The following is a 21,786-nucleotide window of genomic DNA, read 5'->3' on the forward strand; positions in this document are numbered from 1 at the left end:
CCCGGCCTCAGTGGCCAAGTAGAAGAGATTTAGACTTGAAAAAGCTATTACTTTATATTGTTTACAATCTTCATTTATAATTATTTATAATCTTGTAAAAGAGCCAAGAATACTCAAGATTAAAATAAAAACCAAAGGCCAAAATCCTAAATTATCAACTATTATTGTTATAAAATTTACAGTAATAAATTCTGCCGTGGTATCTAAGTTTATGAAGACCTAGTAGTTTCTAAAGAAATTCATTTGGAATTTCTAAAATCACTTTCAGACTCCTGGTCTCCAGTCATTTGCTAAAGAACTCATATACCGCCCCAGTTCTTTTTAATCCTCGACAGAATTATAAAATCCTAATTGTCAGAGAGCTCCTATCAGAGGTGGAGATGACAACTCCACAACTGGCAGTAAGGGCCAGACTTCAATCTGACTTGTTTCAGGATTAGGGGCTTCTTTTTATTCTACAACTGTTGACAATAATGACATACTTTCAATCTGATCTACCCTATTAAAAAAAAGCTTCTGCTACTTTTCTTTCTTCATTAACCTGGTTGAGTTAACCCTAAAACAGGTAATACAGCAGCACAAGAAAAAGAGATGGACATCCTAAAAAATGGTTCGGTTTTTTTATATTTTGTTAGTTTCATTTGCTTTTTTCTTCCTGCAGTCCTCATTTGAAAACCCTACTAGATACCAAGTTAGTCCCTACGTATGAGGGGTGGTAGATGAGATAATCTGATTTGGAAGGTGAAGAACTCAGATACAATTACAATAAATACAAAACTCATCTAAGCTGAAAATCTCGAGTCTTACTAAGTTTCAAATATTTGCAATTCCAAGCACAGATTAAAAAGAGAATCAAATCAGAAGACAATTTTGCAAGTGTGTCAGTGGAACATTATTACCAAAGCTTAAGAGAAAACTGTGTCTGGGAGAGCTTTTATCAACACTGCCAATCGAGCTTGTTTATTTTTATCTTTAAACTCAGAGCCTTCAAGGTAATAAACACTGTGGAACTCCTACGGGCATTTAGTTCCATTGATCTTCTTTCCTGTACAGCTGTGTTTTTTGGGTTTTGGGTTTTGTTTGTTTGTTTGTTTTACCTACACAGCACACATTCTATTTTTCTGGTAACAGCACCTCAATGCCTCTTTACGCAACTATTCCTCATTTTCCATGTGGTTTACGAGAAGCGCAGACACATGACCCAGGCCTGGCCTGTTTTAAAAGCCCAGCTGCCCTCTGATCAGTTAAGCGTACGCATCTAACCTAAGCACGCCAAGGGTCAGCCCTAGGCCTTTTGCTAGAACTACTAGCAAAACAATTAAAAGTACTTCTGCTAAGCTAATAAGACTGGAATTCTGGGGAAAAGCTAACTGAGAAGAAACCCAACCCTCAGGAAGCAAACCTGACTAACGGGAAGATGTAGACTCCTGGGAACATTAGCTGAATATCCAGATCAATCTGTCCCTGCTAGGACTGCTCTTGGTCATTTAGTTATATCAGCCAGTAAGTTGTCCTTTGAGCTTAAAGCCAAATTGAATTAGCGCTAAATTTTCTGTCATGTGATTCCAAAAGTCCTGTCAGACACACCTTCCACTGGAACACAGTTCTCATAGATATGCGAAGATTTGCCAACTTTTTAAAGAAAAAGTTAAGCAACATAGAAAAACCACCAAGGGCCACACACTTCAAAACAGTATGTATTCTGGGGTAGAAAAGAGATCCAAAATACTGAATACACATAGCTTTTAAAAATAAGATTGTGGCTAGGGAGCATGCAATGTCCTTAAAGAAATTATTTTGAAAAACAGAAACTTGAATTCATACTGTGATCTGTTAAGGGAAAGACAAGAGGCAAGAGCGGAGGACAAAGCCACGCTCGAGGAAAGACAATTAAATCAGAAGTGAGTAAGGCAGGACAAAAAGAACCAAGTGGGCAGGGAACTGACTCTCCTGACTAGTTCAGTTTTATTTTATGGCTCGTGGAGACTCCAGGGAGCTCAGAAAGGTTGGTCCTGGCGGGCAGAGAGAACAAAAACTCTAAAGACATCTCCAGGGCTTCAGGAGCTGAGTCTCGGGTTGCTGTGCACCCAAAGGTGGAGTTGGGGCCTGGTTAAGTGATTTGAATAAATTAATGAGTAAGTGAGAGGGCCTGGCTGGCCCAGAATGAGCCACCTAGTCAGCCGCACCAGTCATTGCCCCTGCAGAGGCCTCTGGCCCAGCGGCCAGGAGGTTCCTCAGCTGGGAACTGGGAAGATTGGGTGGTCTGGAGTCTGAGGTCGGACATGGTCGGTGGGGACTGAGACCTGAGTAACTTCTCACAGGCATCCCCTCCTTGCCCCAGGCCGGGCCCTGCCTCATCCAAGAGCGTCCTAGTCACTCCAGCGTGGCCTCCCCCCCACAACAAGCATCTGGCACGAGTGGCAGACCCGCGTTCACCTAGTGCTAGCATCCTGTGCACTCCCATCCAGGTGGAGAGCTCTCCACAGCCAAATGTACCAGCAGGGAGCAGGTGGAGGGTCCAGGGCTCAGATCTCAGCTCTCCTACCCTTGGCATTGCATGGACACCTATGAAGACCAGCAGCAGAGAGCCCCCAAACCACGGGTGAGAGAGCTGAGTGAAATATGTGAGACGGAAGCCCCCAAATGGAACCTTCCCCCAGAACCTGTTCTGCACCTGGAGGCACCTTCATCTTCTGAACTGGACTTACCTCTGGGCACCCAGTTTTCCCTTGAGGACGGATGTCACCTTGGAGTCAGAATGAGCTCCCTTCCAAGCAGATGTTTTCTGGGGAGGAAACAGGACAGCCCTCAGAAACCCCTATGGCCAGTCAGGGCTCAGACAAGCCCTTGAGATACCCTGAGACAACCCGATCTTCAGGTTCTAAGTGCAACAAATGGAAACAAAACGGCAAGGCAGTAGGGTGATCTCTCCTCACCATCCTGCAGGATGACAACTCCCCCGGGTCTCTGACACCACGGCAGGGTAAGTGACCTTCTCCTGAGTGAAAATGTTAGAGAACTAAAGGATGGGGCCATTCTGGGAAGTGGACGACTCTGAGAACTGGAGGACAAGCAAGGGAGCAAGGCTAACACCATGACAAGGAAAATCAGCACTTAGCTGTGGTAGAGAACGAGGCCAGGTGCAGGCCCAGCCCTGGGTTCACCAGGGGTCTAGTGTATTCTATGTCCTCTTGCCCCTTCTTTCCCTGAAAGACTGGAAAGGCTCATTTTCGATTCCCCCTAAACTACCAACTCTGGAACGGAGAGCTTTCTTGCGCTTTCTTTGTGTCTTATATGTTTCTTGTACATTAAAGGAAGTGGCTTTAAAAAAAAAAAAAAAGAAAAAAAAAGGACATCTCCAGTGGGGAGATTTAGAATTAATAAACATTCTTATGCCAAGGAATTTTTTAAAAATATCCTCCTATTCCACCAAATACACACAAAGAGTAAGTAAGGAGAGAATAATTGTTGAAGCTAGTAATGGGTACACGAGGTTTATTCTCTCTACTTTTGTGTGTTTTTAAATGTCAATGAAGTTTTTAAAAAAGCATTCTAAAGTTGAGAGAAAATAAGTCTGGAAGAATTAGAAGACCTAAGGAAACAATTTGCTTTCGAAAAGAAACGAAAATAGCAAGTTTTTGTTCTCAAAGTTTTGCCTGCACCATTTATATTGTAAGTTTTCTAAGATTTAGTTAAGAGATATTATGATGAACTGTTGAAGGCTTTAAAATTGAAGACCTTGAATTGTAGTTCCAGATTTTCCTAAAGTAAAACAATCCTCACTGGTTGTGAGATTCAACTAGGTTATAATCCAGTCATCTACTATGTTTGCCCAAAAATAAGATCTAGCCGGACCATCAGCTCTAATGTGTTTTTAGGAGCAAAAATTAATATAAGACCCGGTCTTATTTTAATGTAATATAAGACAGGGTCTCATACAATATAAGACCGGGTTAATATGATATAATATAATGTAATATAATATAATATAGTTCTGGGTCTTATATTAATTTTTGCTCCAAAAGACGCATTAGAACTGATTGTCCGGTTAGGTCTTATTTTCAGGGAAACACGGTACTTTGTAAATTATAAATAAAGCACTATATGTATGTTAAGAATATTATTTTTTAATTATGTATCTGAAAAGTTATCTGCCTAGTGAACCTCAAGATACAATTTTTTATAGAACAGAATTGTGTAGAAAACTTTGCAAGTTTTTCTCCAAAAATGCGTACAGAAAGTCATGATGCAGGATAAACAGCCAGCATTTGGTAAAAACCACCTGAGCCGCATCAATGATTTTTAAGACTAGGAAGAAATACCTAGGGATGCTTAACTGCTGAAAACTTGCTCCAAAATGACACTAATAAAACTCTGTAATAATTAAAACTGGCAGAATGCTGACATGCCTTATAGAAAGCCTTCAAGCATCTATAATGAAATTGTGAATGACAGCCCTATATTGAGAAGAACATTTCCTTTACACTATTGTCAAAGATAAAAAGGGGGTGGGGTGGCGGTGACAAATCCGGAAATTAGTAGGGAGAGACTCTGTTAAGGGGAGCTACCGCAAGAGAGAGATGCTCAAAGCCTAAGCCAGAAGTGGTTGAGGGGAAGGATGGGAGAGCATAGTTTTTACATGTAGAGCCCATGGGATAGGTGACTACAGAAGGGGGGGTTGGTGGTGGTCTTGAAACTTAACTGTGTTAAATATTACAGTAACAGGAAAGTTGAGGCAGGAAATATTGGTGGCTAGGCACATGGGGTGGATGTATGAAGTGGAAATGAAGCAAAAATATTAGTGCTAGGAAGGTCACACAAAGTTAGGCCTAGTCAAAACAGCCTAACATTATGTCAAACACAAAATGTAATCAGCCTTGTCGCTAATGATAGAACATGTAGTATAAAACATTATGCATCCTATCTCTTTCAAGAAAAGTGTCTACATTGAAAGGAAAAAAACCTCATTTGGGGATCTCGGTGGTTTAATAGTAGTAATACAAGTCATAAGTTTACACTAGATGTTTTAGGTACATATCTTTTAACACTCAAGTTTCATGGGTCCATGAAATCAGGCTCCTATGTGTTATTCGCAATCCATCCACGGGATAGTTACAAAACACCTACTTTGAGTCAGCAACTGTTTTAGAAGCTAGTATTTCTTTAACATTATAAATTTAAGATGAAGTTGCATAAAATTGCTCTGGTCAACAAAGCAAGCTATTAAAAGAATCATTCTGGCAAACAAAATTGAACAGACCAGCTAAAAACACCACTGAACTCAAATTTATATAATGTGTGTTGTATGATCAATTAACCTACAAATTGAGCAAAAAAATGAACAATAATTTTATATGCTCATTGTCTGAATAAGCAAGGTGCTTTTGTGTCTTTGTGTCAATTTGAAGAAAAAATTTCTCCCTGGGCAATACACACAAGTAAGAGGGTGAAAAAAGAAAATCTTACTGCCCACACACAGGCAACTCCAAGACAGAAAATTTAGTTTGATTAAAAATGATATGAAGTGCTAAGCAAACATTTCCTTTGAGCAGAAATTCCAGTTCAACTTCGGAATCAAGAAACATGGGTGATACTCGACTACAACTTGACTGCATTAGAGGAGCACACTTGGCTAGTTACGCCAGCTCCCAGAAAATACCATGCTTCAGTCCCACACCACCGGAGCAGGAGTTACTTCTGCTTTCAGGGAAGCCCACTGAAAAAAAAGCCACGCAGGAGTGGGATCTAAAGTTAAGGAATACAATTAGAGTGAGTTTTTTCTTTTTTCTGTATTTTGCAATTCTACCACGGAAGTAGGGAGGGAAGGGGTTAAGTTCACAGATATGGAGGCATAAACAAAGGCAGACAGAATAAATGCGAGTTAAACTTTCATTAGAAATGAAAAATAAACCACCGAATGTTCTCAGGGTTATTAACATGGGGCTGTACCCAAACAAAATAAGCAGCCCCAGATGAGGAACTCATCAACAAACTTGAAACCACGCAACTGAAGGGGGCAGGGGAGTCAACGAGAGCGTTTTAAGGAACTGGGGCCCAGGGAGACTAAGTTAAGGGATGGACGCGACGCAGTATATACTATTTCGTACTGTGCGGTTATTTATAATTAGGTTACATTACGTATAACCTGAGAATAACTGGGAGCGCCAGGCACTTCAATCACACTTGACTCGCCCTTGCCTTATTAACTACTCAAATTATCCTTATTAGCAATCAAAACAAAAGTCAAATTATTTCAAGTGCAATGGGTCGGCTTGGAGGGAGGGGCCAAGGGGTCAACAGCCTTATAATTCCACTTGGCCGGCCTCCACGCTAGACAGGAAGAGGGCGACGAGAGTGGGGGTTGGGGTTGCTAGGTCCCGCGGGTCTCTGGGCGGTGTTTTCTCTTCCGTGGCCGGGGATGCCTAGCGCAGCGGGGAGCCCCCAGCGCTCAGGACGGCCCCGCTTAGGCCCGAACCCCGAAGCAACCCCCTCTTCCAGGCCCTGCTGCCCACCCCCGCCCAGCCCAGCCCCGACCCACCCGCCTCCTACCGCGAGGAACCACCTACCGCGCGCCAACTCGCAGGCGAGGGGCTGCCAGACTAAACGCTAGACGACCGCGCCACCATCGAGACGAGCGGAGAGAGCGGCTCCTTCTGACTTCCGGAGGAAGTGGAAACGCCGCCGGAAGTCGAAGGGTGGGTCAAAGGAGGCGCGGTATCCTAAGCTTATGGCGGGTCTGTTACTAAGAGCGGGCCGGATCATGCGGCTTCCGGGTGGTCAACTTTGGCCTCTCCTACCTCGTGGTCTCGGTGTTTGGGGCCAGGCACAGGGGACTGGGACCGCGAGGGTCTTGTTGAGGCAACTCTGCGCACGACGAGAGAAGTGGCGGGCCTCGGGGTTCGTCTGCAGCTGCCTGGGAAGCCGGCCCCTCAGCACTGCGATGCCGCCGCCCCCGGGGACGTCAGGACCCGAGTCGAAGGGCCGCGGAGACCCCACGCGCCCCTCGCAGCCCGGGGTGAGTGCACACCTGGAGCACTTGCTTTCCTCGTCGCAGCTGTCAGACAGCCCTGTGGTCTTCCCGTGCCTCTTGGTCATAACCTCAGAAACCAGTCAGCCTAGCCTGACATTGTCCGAAACTCAAACAGCTTACCTGGGTCACAGACTCTCATCCCGCGTTTCTCTTGGTTTGCCGGTAGTTTCTGCCTGAAGAGAGAACTCGTTAGCCAACACTCTCTCCACGCGGTTAAATACATACTCGAGCTTGGATTTGAGTTAGTTTTTGCGCCAAAGAATAAGTTTCAGTATTTTGTCATCCCAAAGTAACATGCACACATGCTGTGCATTTAACAAGATCAAAGCCTGTGAGTATGTATGTTAAAAACTGTAATAAATTTAGTGTGATTAAATGTCTGCATCTTAATTAGTATTTTTATTTTTGAAATCTCTGCCCCGGTAGCCTGTTTCCTGGAAGTCTTTAGCAGTCACATTTGCTATTGGAGGAGCTTTATTGGCTGGAATGAAGTACTTCAAGAAAGAAAAGACAGAGAGTAAGTAGATATCATCTGGTCAGCTCTGAATAACATTCTCCCTGGCGATGGACTGGCATCTTTTTGTTGTTGTTTTTAAACTTTTTAATCTTGAAATAATTTCAGGTTTACAGAAGAGTTGGAAACAGCATAGAAAGTTCCTATATACCTTTCACTTAGCTTCCCCTGATGTTAACATCTTATGTAGCCATGCCTCATTTATCAAAACTAAGAAATTAAAACTAGTACAGTAGTACTCACTAAAGTACAAACTTTGTTTGTATGTCACCTGTTTTTCCATTGCCATTTATCTGTCCTAGGATACCACTGTCTAACAATATGAAAAGACTTACAGTAGGACAGATTCGAATGTGGGTAGTATGAAGTTCAGAGGGTTTAAAGATGATTAAGATGCAATCCAGCCATTGAGGTGCCACGTGATAGGGAGACAGACACAGAAGTAAAGGATTTTACTGGATGCGGTTCTGCCAGGCCAGAGGAAAGTTCAGGGTGCTCTGAGGGCCAAAGGAAGGCTCAACCCACTGCAAATCGCTAAGTATCAGCACAGGGAAAGGATAGAGGCTGACCATGGAAGACAGAGAAAGAGAAAGAACCTGGTCTGGAATGCTAGGAACTGCTCTGGATATACACTTGAAGTGTTTAGAAATTATTTACAGGAATTTTATATTTTAGCGAATATTCCAGGACTTTGAAGATTTGTTTAGAAGTTTCCAGTAAATCTTTAAAGTAACACTTAAATCTGTTTTGCTTTCTTTACTTTAGAATCTCTTTTGGTGTTATTATACAAAGGATAATGTTTAAATCTGGGAATGAGAATTCATAGGCTTTAGAACCTCTTTTGTATAACAAGTTGTGTTTTATTGATGTGATTTTTATATTCTGATGAACAATTAAGTTCCTTTCACAATGAAACAAAACTAAAAACTAGGAAGGTGGTAGAGACACTCCTAGAAAATGCAAGCTTCTTTTGACTTAGTTTGGAATTTCACTTGGAATTAATAACTTTTTTATTTAAAAATGTATTATGAAACAATTTTGCAAGTGTTCCTAAAACATTTGAGAGTATTTGGTGACATGATGCCTCACCATCTCCAAGTACTATTATATATTTCCTACAAATAAGGACGTTCTCCAACATAATCACAATTCAACCATCAAAATCAGAAAATTAAGACTGCAATCTTCAGACCTCATTCACGATCCAGTTCAGAACCACACCTCATACCTAGTTGTTACCTCTTTAGACTCCTTCAATCTACATGTGTAACTGCTTTCCATTCTTTATCTGTCTATCATGACCTTGACAGCTTTGAAGATTACAGGCCAGTCATTTTGTGGAAGGTCCCATAGTTTTGGTTTGTCTGATGTTTCCTCATGATTAAATTTAGGTCATGTACTTTTGGCAGGAATATCACAAAAATGATGCTGTGTTCCCACTGTACCTAGTCAGGTGCCACATTATTTTGGTTTGTCCCATTACTGATAATGTTCAGTGATTAAGGTAGTGTCTGTCATGTCAGGCTTCTCTACCAAAAATGGAATTAATATGTATTTTGTGATGAATATTTAAATAATGTAAATATTCTGTATTATTTACTCACGTAAATATTCTGTTCCCTATCAAATACTTTATTTGTATCACGTAATATTCTGTTCCCTATCAAATACTTTATTTGTATCACGTAATATTCTGTTCCCTATCAGACACTTTATTTCTATCAGTGTGGACTTACGATTTCCTATATATCCAGTGAATTGTAATTTGTTATTCTCTTTATTTTAATGTTCGAATTATCCCAGATTGGCCAATGGGAGCCCCTTTGACCAGGCTTCTGTTTTCCTTTTGACATGTCTCCAATATTCTTTGAGTTCTCCCTTAGTTCAGGCATAACAAGATGTGCCAGGCTTATCTTGGTCTTTCTGTGCCCCAGCCGTGACATCAGCCATTCCTCTAAAAAGCCCTGTTTCATTTTAGTGGAGGATGATATTTAAAAGTCAGGATATGAGCTCATTGTTACTAGGGTGTGTCTGCTCCTAGCTCCTCTCAGTAGGCAGAGCTAGGAAAGATGTATAAATATAGATACAGATTAGATATAGAAATAAAGATATATATATAGAGAGAGATGGCTCTCTCTCTATATGTATATATACATATATATTTACATCTAGATATTTATATAGAAACCATAAATTCACACCATAATTCCTATACTGCAAGGTTCATTCTAGTTTTCTGTTTCCATCATTTTGACTCCTTTTCCATTTATAACTCTTATCCCTAATATATTTACATATTTGATCAATTCATAGTAAGTAACTAAGATCTCATCACTGCTGTCCCTTCCCTGTGCCACTGCCTCCAGCACACTCAGACTTCTAGTGCCAGGCCACCCCACCTGCCCACGTGGGCCTACATGTTCTGCACTGCTGTGCCCCGCCCCCCAACCATATTATGGCACACTTGTTGGCTTGATGGTATGACTTATTCCAGAAGAGGAAGGAATATTTTTACCAGTTTCTTATAGTCCTTACTACATACCAGAGCACTTAATTTGATTTTGTTTTATGTTTATTTTTCTTACAAGATTTTTTAAGCTTCTTCAAAACTGAGAATATTCTACATTTTATGCCCACACAGTCATGAGTATAATACGGACCATATATCAGGCATTTGAGTACCTGTGATTAGATTGACTTTTTTTTTTTTTTGATGTTTGTGTTTGTGTCTCTAAGAGCTGGAGAAGGAACGGCAGCGAAGCATTGGAAAACCTTTACTTGGGGGGCCATTTTCCCTCATAACTCATACTGGAGAACCCAAAACTGATAAAGACTACCTGGGTCAGTGGGTATTGATTTATTTTGGTTTCACTCATTGTCCCGATATCTGTCCAGAAGAACTAGAAAAAATGATTCACGTCGTGGATGAAATAGGTAAGAAAGCCATCACTATAAAAGTATATGTTTACTTAATATCTTTAATGTTAACTACAATTTTCACATTTTTACTATCAGGTGGAGGGTTGCAGTTAAGTGGTTTGTGAGAACATAAAATCTCAGCATTAGGTTTTGGTGCTTTGAATCCTGTGACCTTATTTTCCAGCAAAGGAAGTTTGTGATGCTAAAACAGGTTGCTCAAGAATGTCACTGGTCTGGGTCTCCCTTAACTCTGCTTTGTGTTTCTTCCTTTATTGTGGCCTTCCATCACTGACACTGCCGTTGCCTTTTCCTGGTGACTGACGGTTAGACTAGAAAATCTGGGGTGTGATCTGCGATGCGCAGTCGGGGGCATTCATTAGTACCAATGAGAAGGCAGGGTACATCCTTCTTAAAATGAATTGTTCCAAAATATTCAGTCCTTATGAATAGTGTACCTTGCCCTTGAGGTATGGTGGGGGGGGGAAACCCTTCCAAGTACTCGTTTATTGGATTAGGACACAGGATACCTAGAGAGTTGGTCCAGGTACCAGCATGCCTGCAGTGCTGCCGGTGTTTGGTAGGATACGTATGATTCTACCACAGATGGTATAATGGATCTGCTCCTCCAAAGGCCGTCCCATTCCCTTCCCCATCATGTAGCATCAGTGTTTGATGTGCCTCTATGTTTCCTTAACACCTTGCTGTGGCACTCACTGCACTGGACTGTAATTGCTGGTTTTCTTTGTCTTTTCCCTTTGGGTGTGAATACTGACTAACGAGAACTTTCTTTCAGATAGTATTCCAAGTCTGCCAAATTTAACTCCGCTTTTCATCACTATTGACCCAGAGAGGGACACAAAAGAAGCCATTGCAAATTATGTGAAAGGTATGTTTCATTTATAATACTTGGCATCTATTTAGCTCTTGCAGTTTTTGAAAGATAAGTTCATTAGAACCTTACAATGCCTTGTGAAATACGGAGGACAAATGGTATTATCACCAATTTTACCAGTAAATAAAAAGATGAGGCTCAGAGTTGTGACTATGGCTAGTAAGTAAATAAGAAACAAATTAGATTTCTCAATTCCTAGTGCAGGGCTCTTTTATTTTGTCACAGAGGAGGAATTGAACTTGGCCTTCATATAGCAACCAAGTTAACAGAGCCTTGAATTGAGAGTAAAGACACATCACTTGTAATTCCAACTCTGTACTTCATTCTCTCCTTTGTCAAATTAAGACAAACGTACATTCTGGGAGTGCTGACATTGGGAAATTAAAATGAATTATTATATGTAAACACATTTTGAACACATAGCATGTATTTTATAGATCCAAAACATTCATTGTGACAGAAACACATAACTTAATGAAAGAACTTCAATTCAAACCTCTCAACATGCAGGTTAAAACCTGTTAGAAGGTACTTTTAAAGACTAAATTTTGATAGAATTAAGGGTGAATACTTAGGTTCTTATGAGGTTGGGCAAGTTGCTTAATTTGTCCAAATTCAAGTTTTTTCAGCTGAACACGTGATGAGAATAAAAATCTGATCAGACAGGTTTTGTTGTTCTCATACTAGTGTGCAGAAAGTGGTGCTTAAAAAGCAGGGATTTAAATTTTAATCATGGTGAAATTGATTTAAGCTACTGGTGAGAAAGACTAATGAATAGTTTTATATTTTTATTATGACACATTCTAATGCACATATCCTCTAAAACTTTGAGATTATTTTAAAAATGTGTTTTTTGGAAGACCTGCTATATATTTTATGTAACATTTATTGCAATATAATCCACATCAAGTGTAAGTATTTAAAGTGTACAATTTGTTACCTTTTGACATATGTATGTACTTGTGAAACCATCACCACAATCAGAAGTGAAAATACCCATCACCCCTAACAGTTTCCCTGTGCCCTTGCTAATCCCTCCTTCTTGCCCCTCCTGTTCACCCACCACCTGTCTTCAGGCAACCACTGATCTGCTTACTGTCAAGATAAATTACTCTGCATTTTCTAGACGTTTATGTAAATAGAATTGATGAGTATGTACTCTTTTTTTGAATGGCTTTTCTCAGCATAGTTATTTTGAGATTCATCCGTGTTGTAGCATGTATCACTAGTTCATTCATCTTTATTGCTGAGTAGCAGTCCACTGATGGACATTGAAGTTTTTTCCAGTTTTTGGCTATTGCAAATAAAGCTGCTAAGAGCATTCACATACAAGTCTTTGTATGGACACATGCTTTCATTTCTCTCGAGTAAATACCTAGGAGTGCAGTGGCTGGACCATATGGGAGGTGTATGTTTCACTTTTAAGAAACTGACAAACATTTTTCCAAAGTGCAGGTGCATTTTTACTTTCCTACTAGCAGTGTATGAGCGTTCCAGCTCCTCCTCCATATCCTTGCCACACTTGATATGGTTAGTCTTTTTAATTTTAGTCACTTCAGTAGGTATTTGGTGGTACCTCATTGTAGTTTTAATATGCGTTTCCCTAATATTAAGCATCTTTTCATTCTGCTGTTTGCGTACTATTTTCATGTTGCTGTCTCCTCACATCTTTTGCCCACTTAATGGGGGCCGTTTATTTGCTATTATTTATGTTCCTGTTGTAAGTTTTATCAGGTGTATGATTTGCCAGTATTTTCTCCCACTCTATGGCTTGTCATTTTAGCCATGTCTTGAAGAACAGTTTTCCATTTTGATGAAATCCAGTTTATAAGTTTGTTCTTGTATACATAATTCTTTTGGTTGTGTATGTAAGATATATTTGTACAACCCACGGTTACAAAGGTATATGTCTTCTCCTTGAAGTTTTAGAGTTTTTAGTATATATAAGCAGAATTTATATCCACAGTTTGCAGGTTTGTCAGAAATTTGGGCAAGAGCATAGTTCTTTCCTAAAGCAATAAAAGGAAGGTACAACTCATTAGATGACGAATGATTTCCAATTTAAATGTGCGTTATATTGGCAATCATTTTTCATCACACATTAACCAAACTATAAATATCCCCAGATGAATAGACACCTGAGTTACTGTGTCTAAGTAAAATACTGAAACCTTATCGTCATATTCTTCAACAGCACCTGTGTATAGTGATTGATAACATAATCATTATTAATTACATTTTGGAGGGATTTTAAAGTGATAAGTTGGTACTTAAAAACTTTATTGCATTTCAATTTGTTAAAGCGCTTTGGATGTGCAAATAATTCGGGCTTAATTCACCTCTCTCTTCATTTACTCATGGAATGGAAAAGAAAGACCAACCATCTTTCTCAGTACCTGAACAATTTTTCAATTTTGAATGAATTAGTCCAAGGCTTGAAAATAGACTTTCTCTACCTTTGGAAGAAAGTACCGCTGTTAAATGTTGGACTCTCATCTCAGTAGTCTGATGACTCCAGGTGTTTTAAGTGACTCACCAGCTTACTTACATAAATTCCAAAAGCTTAACAGCAAATACATGTAATGAGATTATTTGCTGGAAACTGAGATACAGATATTTTGACCTGGTATGAACTAATTATGAAGCAAACTTTTTTCTCATGATGCAGTGAAAAACTATAGTGCTTAACCCATAGTAATATCTTTAAATTTCAGCATATCCCAGAACTACATTAAGTAATTAAAAACAACTAAATTAATAGAAAATGAGATTTAAATAATAGAATATATTCCCTCCAGATCTCTACTAGATAGTTATGAAAGGTTTACATGATAGATTACAAAGAACCAACTGCTGGTTTCATTGATCTTCTCTATTAATGTCCTGTTTTCAATTTCATTGATTTCTGCTCTAATTCTATTCTTCTCCTTACTTTGGATTTAATTTGCTCTTTTTTAGTTTCCTGAGGTGGAAACTTATATTATTGATTTCAGATCTTTCTTGTTTTCTTTTTTTAAAATTTTTTAAAATTAAAGTTTATTAGGGTGACAATGGTTAGTAAAGTTACATCGTTTTCAGGTGTACAATTCTGTAATACATCATCTGTATATCACGTTGTATGTTCACCACCCAGAGTCAGTTCTCCTTCCATCACCATATATTTGATCCCTTTTACTCTCATCTACCACCCCGCTCCCCCCTTAGCCTCTGGTAACCATTAAACTATTGTCTGTGTCTGAGTTTTTGTTTCTTTGTTTGTTTTTTGTTTTCTAATATGTGCATTCAATGCTATAAATTTCCCTCTTAAGCACTGCTTTTGCTGCATCCCACAAATTTTGATGAGTTGTATTTGCATTTTCATATTTCAAAGTACTTTTTACATTCTCTTGAGGTTTCCTTTTTGGTCCATGTGTTATTTAGAAGTGTGTTTAATCTCTAGTATTTTGGGATTTTCCAGATATTTTTCTGTTACTGATTTCCAGTTTAATTTCAATGTGACATATATTACAAAGGGGAATTTTCATTTGTTCTTGTGTGAATTTCTTTTCCTTTGATACATAAGGCAATGTTTAGGGACTCAGGGAGAAAGTGGCAATAGGGCTGCTTTATAACTAATACTGTTTTTTGAGGTGGAATGGTTGTTTTGCATACTTCTCATTTTTCGTTTAGAATTTTCTCCCAAACTGGTTGGCTTGACGGGCACAAAAGAAGAGATTGATCAAGTGGCCAGAGCTTACCGAGTGTATTATAGCCCTGGCCCCAAGGATGAAGATGAGGATTACATAGTAAGTAAACACTTGGTTCTCAACCCTTGGGCCAGCTCCCAGGTCCCAGACAGTCGTAGAGCTTTAAGTGACAACTGGGTTTAGAGATGAAAGAAAACCTAAGGTTATTACAAATTCCTTAGGAATTAGGAATATTTAAAAGTATAGTAGCAGTATAATTTTTTTGAGGGTGCTTGTTTAATTTATATTCACTGTTCTCATCATTTCATTGCCTGTTTTTCTTTTGTAGTGACACATAAAATTAGAGGGCACTATAAAATCAGTGGTGTCTTAGAATCAATAGAACATAATATTGGCTACCAGGAAATAAAGAGAAGCGTTGTTTGGGGGCAAAGCTTATTTTAGTTTATAAACATTATATTGGTTCTCCCTGTGTGCCTACTGAAAAGGTGTAAGAAATATGCTTCTTTTGAGAAGCAGTGTTAGGCCACAGGAAACTGCATTGTGGGTTGAATGAGTAAGAATTCTGAAAAGCAAGAGAAGAGATGAAAGAAAGCATAGGCAGAAAGACTTTCATTTCAATAAGATGTGTTTTTCACATCAACTATATACTTTGCATAACTAGGTGTTTAAGATACGCTTTTTAATGATAAAGAACAAATTCCATTAAGCTGCACTTCTGTAGCTCATACATTAAAGAGTTGTCTTTACGTTCATCAGCACTGCCCCCAGGAGCCCTGGGCTAAGGCCCAAGTTGCTTTGTTCCTTTTCTTATCAGTGGTTTCACAGTGAAGCACCAACAAAGACCATAAGCATTGCCCTGTCCAGTTTCCTTCTTAATATGGACATTCTTTCCCATCACATTAAGAGTTGACATTGTATTATATTTTAGTATCGTTTCAGTTTTTTCCTCAGTTGTCATTCCTTGGTTTCTCCGTTAAGTTGGTTGGACAAAGTGATTAATAATAAGAGGTTTTCCATCTACAAAGCTGGTTTTGTAGAAAGAAAGACAGCCAGCACCTTGAATCATTGATCTGCCAGCTACACCATGGCCAGTTCCCAAGAGCGATATGCAGAGGGACATCTCACTGTGGTGATTTGTCTCTTTACATCGCACTGTGATGTCTCCATCACCTTTGAACCTGGAGCATATTGTGTGCCCCTGTAGCCTACGCCCTAAATTAGAAACAGGCTTCCAGTCCCTTTGCTTTAAGCCCACACACCATAGTCTTATTTTTCAGTTCTGCTTAATCATTTAGGGAAACTTGGGTTCATAGGAGAAAAAAACAAGAAAAATTAGCATTTTTCTGTAAGCCCTAAGTTTAAAGAAGGTGGAAGCACCGTACTGTGGCTTCCTCTTCTTGCACCAGCAGCATGAGAAGAATGAGAGAAGAGGAGAGGGGAGCAATAGTCGAGAGAGGAAGCCATGGAAAAAACTTTTCCAAGTTACTTACTCTTCTATAAAAGAGAGTTACATGCCCTGGTGTTGAGTTTAACTTATGATGATAGTAGGCGCAGGTGAGCTAATCAGTGTGACTTCCAGTGTTCAGTGAATTTTATTAAGTTGTCTAAATATATACAATTGTAAACTAGATACTCCTTAGTCTTGTGCTTATAGCTCATGATTCTAAAGTCAAAAAGAGATTTTACAAATAAAACCAACCAACCTATAAAACTCAATTAAAACAGTCAGTGAAAGTAACAAGAGATATTTGCTGAAACCAAAGCACTGCTCACCACAGGAATGTGGTTTGCGTTGGACTATCAGATACCCAACTATACTATCAACTGCCCCTTGCAATTTTTTGTTTTATGTTTTTTTAAATTTCTATTGGTGAATATTGGGGAACAGTGTGGTTTTCCAGGACCCATCAGCTCCAAGTCAAGTTGTTTTTTCAATCTAGTTGTGGAGGGTGCAGCTCAGCTCCAGGTCAAGACGTTTTCAATCTAGTTGTGGAGGGTACAACTCACTGGCACATGTGGGAATCAAACTGGCAACCTTGGTGTTATGAGCACTGCGCTCTAACCACTGAGCCAACTGCCCCCCCCTGCAATTTTTTAACTTAAAATACTTTGAAACCTTTGATTATGTAGTCTACATTGGTTGGTCTTGACTCAGCAAGAATACATCCTTTTCTTATCTGCCTGTAACCAGTAGTGTATAGCTAGGTGCCAGTGAGATCATAAACATAAACACAGGTTTGGGCACTGAGATTTTACTGTGAAGGTAATCCAGAATATGAATTTTTTTAATATTAAAAATGGAAATGCAAATATTTAAATCTTATGGAGACTTCTTGAACCCTCTAGAATATATCCTAGACCCTATTTTGAAAAATACTTGTCTACTGCTGTAAGAATTTGACATTTTGATAAGAATCAGAGTTCATTGCTATACATTTGCTAAATCAACCAATAGGGGGAGACTCTCACCAGCTTCCTCAGTTTTTCATTAGTAGGACTTCTGTCGTTTGAGGTCACAGAGTTTCCGCATACCATCCACAAGATGGTATGGGGAACTGCTGTTAAGATTTAAGGACCTGCAAGGAGTGAGGAAGTAGCTTAAAGAATGAGGTATAATGGAATGAGATTTTCTTAATCTCAACAGCAGAAAAAGGTAAGCTGGGTTTTGAACGCTAGTGGAATCCTTATATTGATGCCATAATATATGTCAACTGGGTATGCCAAACATTTAGGATCCCACTGAAAGCTAAATGTGGACATCATTGCTCTGTGTGTGTGTGTGTGTGTGTGTGTGTGTGTGTGTAAAATATTACATTACTTTGTAAGTAGTACCTAGAAACTACTTTTGACAATGAATATAAGTGGCTTTCAAACCTAAGAAAAGATGTTCGGTTTCACTCATAATAAAATAAATGTCTATTGTATAGCGTGATGCTATTTTTCACCTGTTAGATCAGCAAAGGTCAAAAAATTTGAAATACATTGTCAAAATCAAATTTGGGAAAAGAGGAACTATTGGAATGAATTTGGAATGACAGGCAGTTTCATGCATTGTTGATTGGAATACCCTCTTCAGAGGGCAGTTTGTCAGTATCTATCAACATTTAAAGTAGAATACTTTTTAGGTTAGAGGTCCTACTTTTGGGAATTTATCCTACAGAGATACCCTACAGCATTGTTTGCAAAAAAACTGAAAACCAAACCATTTTTTAAAAGGCTACTATATATGTGCTGATACAGAACAATGTCCAAAATATCGTTAAATGAGAAAACAAGTATAGTGTATTTTTACTTCTGTGTAAACTTAAATAGGTGATAGATGATAAAAGAAATGAGTGGCTATATACATACACTAATAAATGCAGAGAATTTCTCTGGAAGGATACAGAAGGACCTGGCGGCAGTGGTTCCTTCTGAGGAGAACTGAGGACTCTGGGAGTCTGGAAGGCATATGAGTTTAATGCATATTCTTTTGTTCTTTTTTGTAAGCATATATTTTCAAAAAGTAAAAGTTATATACGTGTGTGTGTGTGTAAATGCATATTAGAAAAACTGAGTTGTTACCCTCCAGCAGAATTCCAGTAGAGATAGTGGCAACATTGTGATATGAAAAGAGTGTGGATTTTGAAATTGGACAGATCTAAGTTCTAAACTTAGGTCTGGCACTTACCAATTCTATAACTTACCCTCTCGAGCCTAGTTTATCGGTTGTAGAGGAGTATGGAACGTGTCTCCTGGGTTAAGATGGCACGTGAAAGAGCTTGTCAATAAGTGCTGGTTCTTTTTCTCTACCAGGAACTACTAGAACTTTTAAGTTCTCTTTGTTAGAAACAGATGGCAATTTGCTCTGCTCACAGCTAAATGGACATTGAGACTTGACAATTGAAAAGTTTGACAGATACGGATAGAACAATAGTTTTATTATGTATTAGAAAGTAATTTATATCAAGGACACTCATAAAATAAGTCCAATGCACTGCAATTATATTTTTTAAGGGAGAGAGAGAGAGAATAGAGAAATGGAAGGAATAGGAAGAAAGAGAGGTGTAAGCTACAGGGTAAGGTTTGAAGAGTGAACTAGAGACCTAATTCTGACTTACATGTTTCAAATGTGTGGAGAGACGTAAATCCCCTGTCCTACTCCTGCAGTAAATTGTTCCAAAACACATGAAATCAGCAGCTGTTTGAGCTCTCTTGGTGTACATTCTTTCCTTGTGTGAGTGGGCAAGTGGCTCTTTCCATTTGCTATCTCTTTATGAATGTGTGTATATTAAAAAACAATAACCTCACAGACATATAATGTGTGTTAGGGTATATTTGGGTTATGGCTTGAGTTTGGTATGTGTGATCACATTCCCGTCTTTTTCTAGTCTTGCCAAATAGCAATCAAGCCTGCAGTAAATTCCAAGGACTCCAAATTCCAAGTCTTCTGCTCATTTAAAATTGGGTTTTGTGGAAGCATAGAACTAAAAAAATCCTGATGACGAATCTAAATTTAAGTTAGAGCTACGAATGTTTCAAGAACTTTGCCAGGAAAATGGATAGTGGATTTAAGATTATTCCTGAGGTGGAACATTTATGGCTCCTCAGGAGATTCCAGGTGATTTACATCAGATAGGTTGTTCAGTGTAATATAAAAATGTCCTAGGGGAAAAAAACACTTGTTTTCATGTTTCCATTTGAATCACTGATATTAGGACTGAATACTGCGTTAGAATTTATAAATACATATTTAGTAGTTTTCTGATTTCTTCTCCTAAAACTTGGTAAGCAGAATTTAGGTGGTAATGAATGACAACCAGTTCTTCCTAAGACAAAGGAACCCAAAATATCCCCAAGAACTTATTAAAGAAAGTGCTTTTTTCCCAACACCTTTCATTCCATGTGCTATCTCTGTATAATACGGTTAAGGGGTCAGATGACGCATTCTTCACGTAAACATAAGCTCTTTGCAAGCACACATTGTTGTCCCACAGCATTGACTTTTATGAAGGCCCGTGGTAGCCGTTTCTTAGAAGTGAATTCTTTTCTCAGAGAATGTGTTGTTAAGGATTGAACCAAAACAAATCCAAATTCTAGTTGATGTCTCAAGCAGGAGTCAGTGCAGATTTCTGGAACACAAAAAATTTTAGATAATTTGTCACTGTGAATTTCCTATGAAGGGCTTAGGCCCATTCCATAAATAATAGGTGCCACCAAGGTTATTTAAGCATTAATGTGAAGTTCTCTCATCCTGCGACATTTATTCTGTAAAATAAGCAGCTTATTTTGGTAATCTTTTTGTCACCCCTCTCCCCCTTTTCTCTGCAGGTGGATCATACAATAATAATGTACTTGATTGGGCCAGATGGTGAGTTTCTAGATTATTTTGGCCAGAACAAGAAGAATGCAGAAATAGCTGGTTCAATTGCTGCACACATGAGGGCACACAGGAAAAAGAGGTAGCCAAAGCAGCGTTGCCAGCGCAGTGTTCGCTTGCTAAAGAGGAAGGAAGCTTTGTCTCCCATAGGAGCCAACATATATACATATGCATATGTGCAACCTACAGAATGGCCTTCAGACCGTGAGAACATCTATATTTTGGACTGGACATGTTACCCTGGGGATCGGCCGACATAGATTCTTGGAACGGTAACGGTTACAATCCAAAGCCTCCCAAATAGCCACCGCCAGACCAGAGGACCAAGTTAATGTGCAGCCAGGGGGATGGACCTCAGGGAAGGACACAGCCAGGAGAGACCCAGCTGCGGTGTGTCCACATGTGAGCACACCCTCTGATCACCGTTGCTGCCTCGCCAGTGTCTGGGACCCTTGCTCATACAGGTTGTGGGACTGAGTTTCCAGGAAGAATGCAGTTTCCATAATGCTGTTGCTTCCCCCTTCGAGTTCTTGGTGGCTGATAACAGTCAAATCAGGCTCTCTGCCATTCAAAGTTAATCTTTATACTTGAAAGCGTAAGTGTAGTCTTCCTGGTTGAGGAATATCACTGTGAGGCTTGCGTTGCATTCCCCTGTCAGCAAGTGCTGATTTGACTAATGAAGAGGAAATCTATTGTTTGAAGAAAGCCATTAGATTAGTTTCCCTAGGGATCTTCTACGTGATTTTTAGCCGAATGAGGTGCCAGGTTTGCAATGACATACCAAAATGAAAGGAGGATGTTGATCATGAGTGTGGTACAGAGTGATTTTCTGCCTATGCTGGATTGTACTGTGTGTGAAATAAACGTGTGTTCAGTTTTGTAACTTGAACAAGCATGACCTTTCTACTGGGGGAAGAGGGAGTGCCTCGATGGCAGCACACAGCTCTCAGGGCAGAGACCCACAGAGCCAAGTGGGTGGGTAGGTGGGTGCTTGTTAAAGTGCAGGTTCCTAGGCTGGGAACTGCATTCACTGAATTTGGGGTAGGGTGCAGAGACCTGCATTCTTAACAGACACTCCAAGTGTCTCAGATGCTGGTGGCCTGGCCTGGGAACCATGCCTTGAGAAAATTTTGTGAGGAAACAAGATTTTGATGTGACTGAGTGAAGACTTGACGTATTTTTTGGTGGTGTACACACAGCCATTCAGGAAAATGATTGTCAAGTGATGGAATGAATCTTGGCTTTTGTTCCTGAATTTCACTTGCCTGGTGCCTGGGATCAACTATCACCCTTTTCCACCTGAAGCTGCTGCCTAGGGCAAGGTTCCTTGGTCTCAGACTTCTGGCCTCCAAAAGTGTAAAACAGTAAATGTCTGTTTAAGCC

The 21,786-nt window shown here is 39.6% G+C and overlaps 2 protein-coding genes and 1 pseudogene across 5 annotated transcripts in view; 2 read left to right on the forward strand and 1 right to left on the reverse strand.

The window, feature by feature from the left end:
* ADPRM (ADP-ribose/CDP-alcohol diphosphatase, manganese dependent) overlaps positions 1-6,672 on the reverse strand; it is a 22,046-nt gene extending 15,374 nt beyond the window's left edge. For 3 of the 4 annotated variants that reach the window (XR_002139482.2, XM_019755268.2, XM_019755266.2), the window contains exons 1-2: positions 6,567-6,672; positions 2,709-2,785 (exon numbers count right to left, since the gene is read on the reverse strand). The gene's annotated coding sequence lies outside the window, so the exon portion shown is untranslated. The remainder of the gene's footprint in view (positions 1-2,708; positions 2,786-6,566) is intronic. The other variant, XM_019755267.2, reaches the window with a different exon arrangement.
* LOC109460160 (cell division cycle-associated protein 3) lies at positions 2,105-2,948 on the forward strand (annotated as a pseudogene).
* SCO1 (synthesis of cytochrome C oxidase 1) lies at positions 6,407-21,286 on the forward strand. The gene is made up of 6 exons (XM_019755269.2): positions 6,407-7,015; positions 7,457-7,547; positions 10,281-10,478; positions 11,257-11,349; positions 15,025-15,140; positions 20,355-21,286. Exons 1-6 carry the CDS (start codon positions 6,728-6,730, stop codon positions 20,487-20,489), a joined length of 921 nt encoding a protein of 306 aa, XP_019610828.2. The 5' UTR covers positions 6,407-6,727; the 3' UTR covers positions 20,490-21,286.
* Positions 21,287-21,786: the final 500 nt, after the last annotated feature.

This window comes from Rhinolophus sinicus, linkage group LG15 (assembly GCF_036562045.2).
Source record: "Rhinolophus sinicus isolate RSC01 linkage group LG15, ASM3656204v1, whole genome shotgun sequence".
Taxonomy (NCBI): Eukaryota; Metazoa; Chordata; class Mammalia; order Chiroptera; family Rhinolophidae; genus Rhinolophus; species Rhinolophus sinicus.

Coding starts and splice junctions, on each gene's coding strand:
- SCO1 (XM_019755269.2), top strand. CDS start 6,728: ATGGCGGGTCTGTTACTAAGAGCGGGCCGGATCATGCGGCTTCCGGGT. Junction 11,350..15,024: donor CATTGCAAATTATGTGAAAG/GTATGTTTCATT, acceptor TTTTTCGTTTAG/AATTTTCTCCCAAACTGGTT. Junction 15,141..20,354: donor ATGAAGATGAGGATTACATA/GTAAGTAAACAC, acceptor TTTTCTCTGCAG/GTGGATCATACAATAATAAT.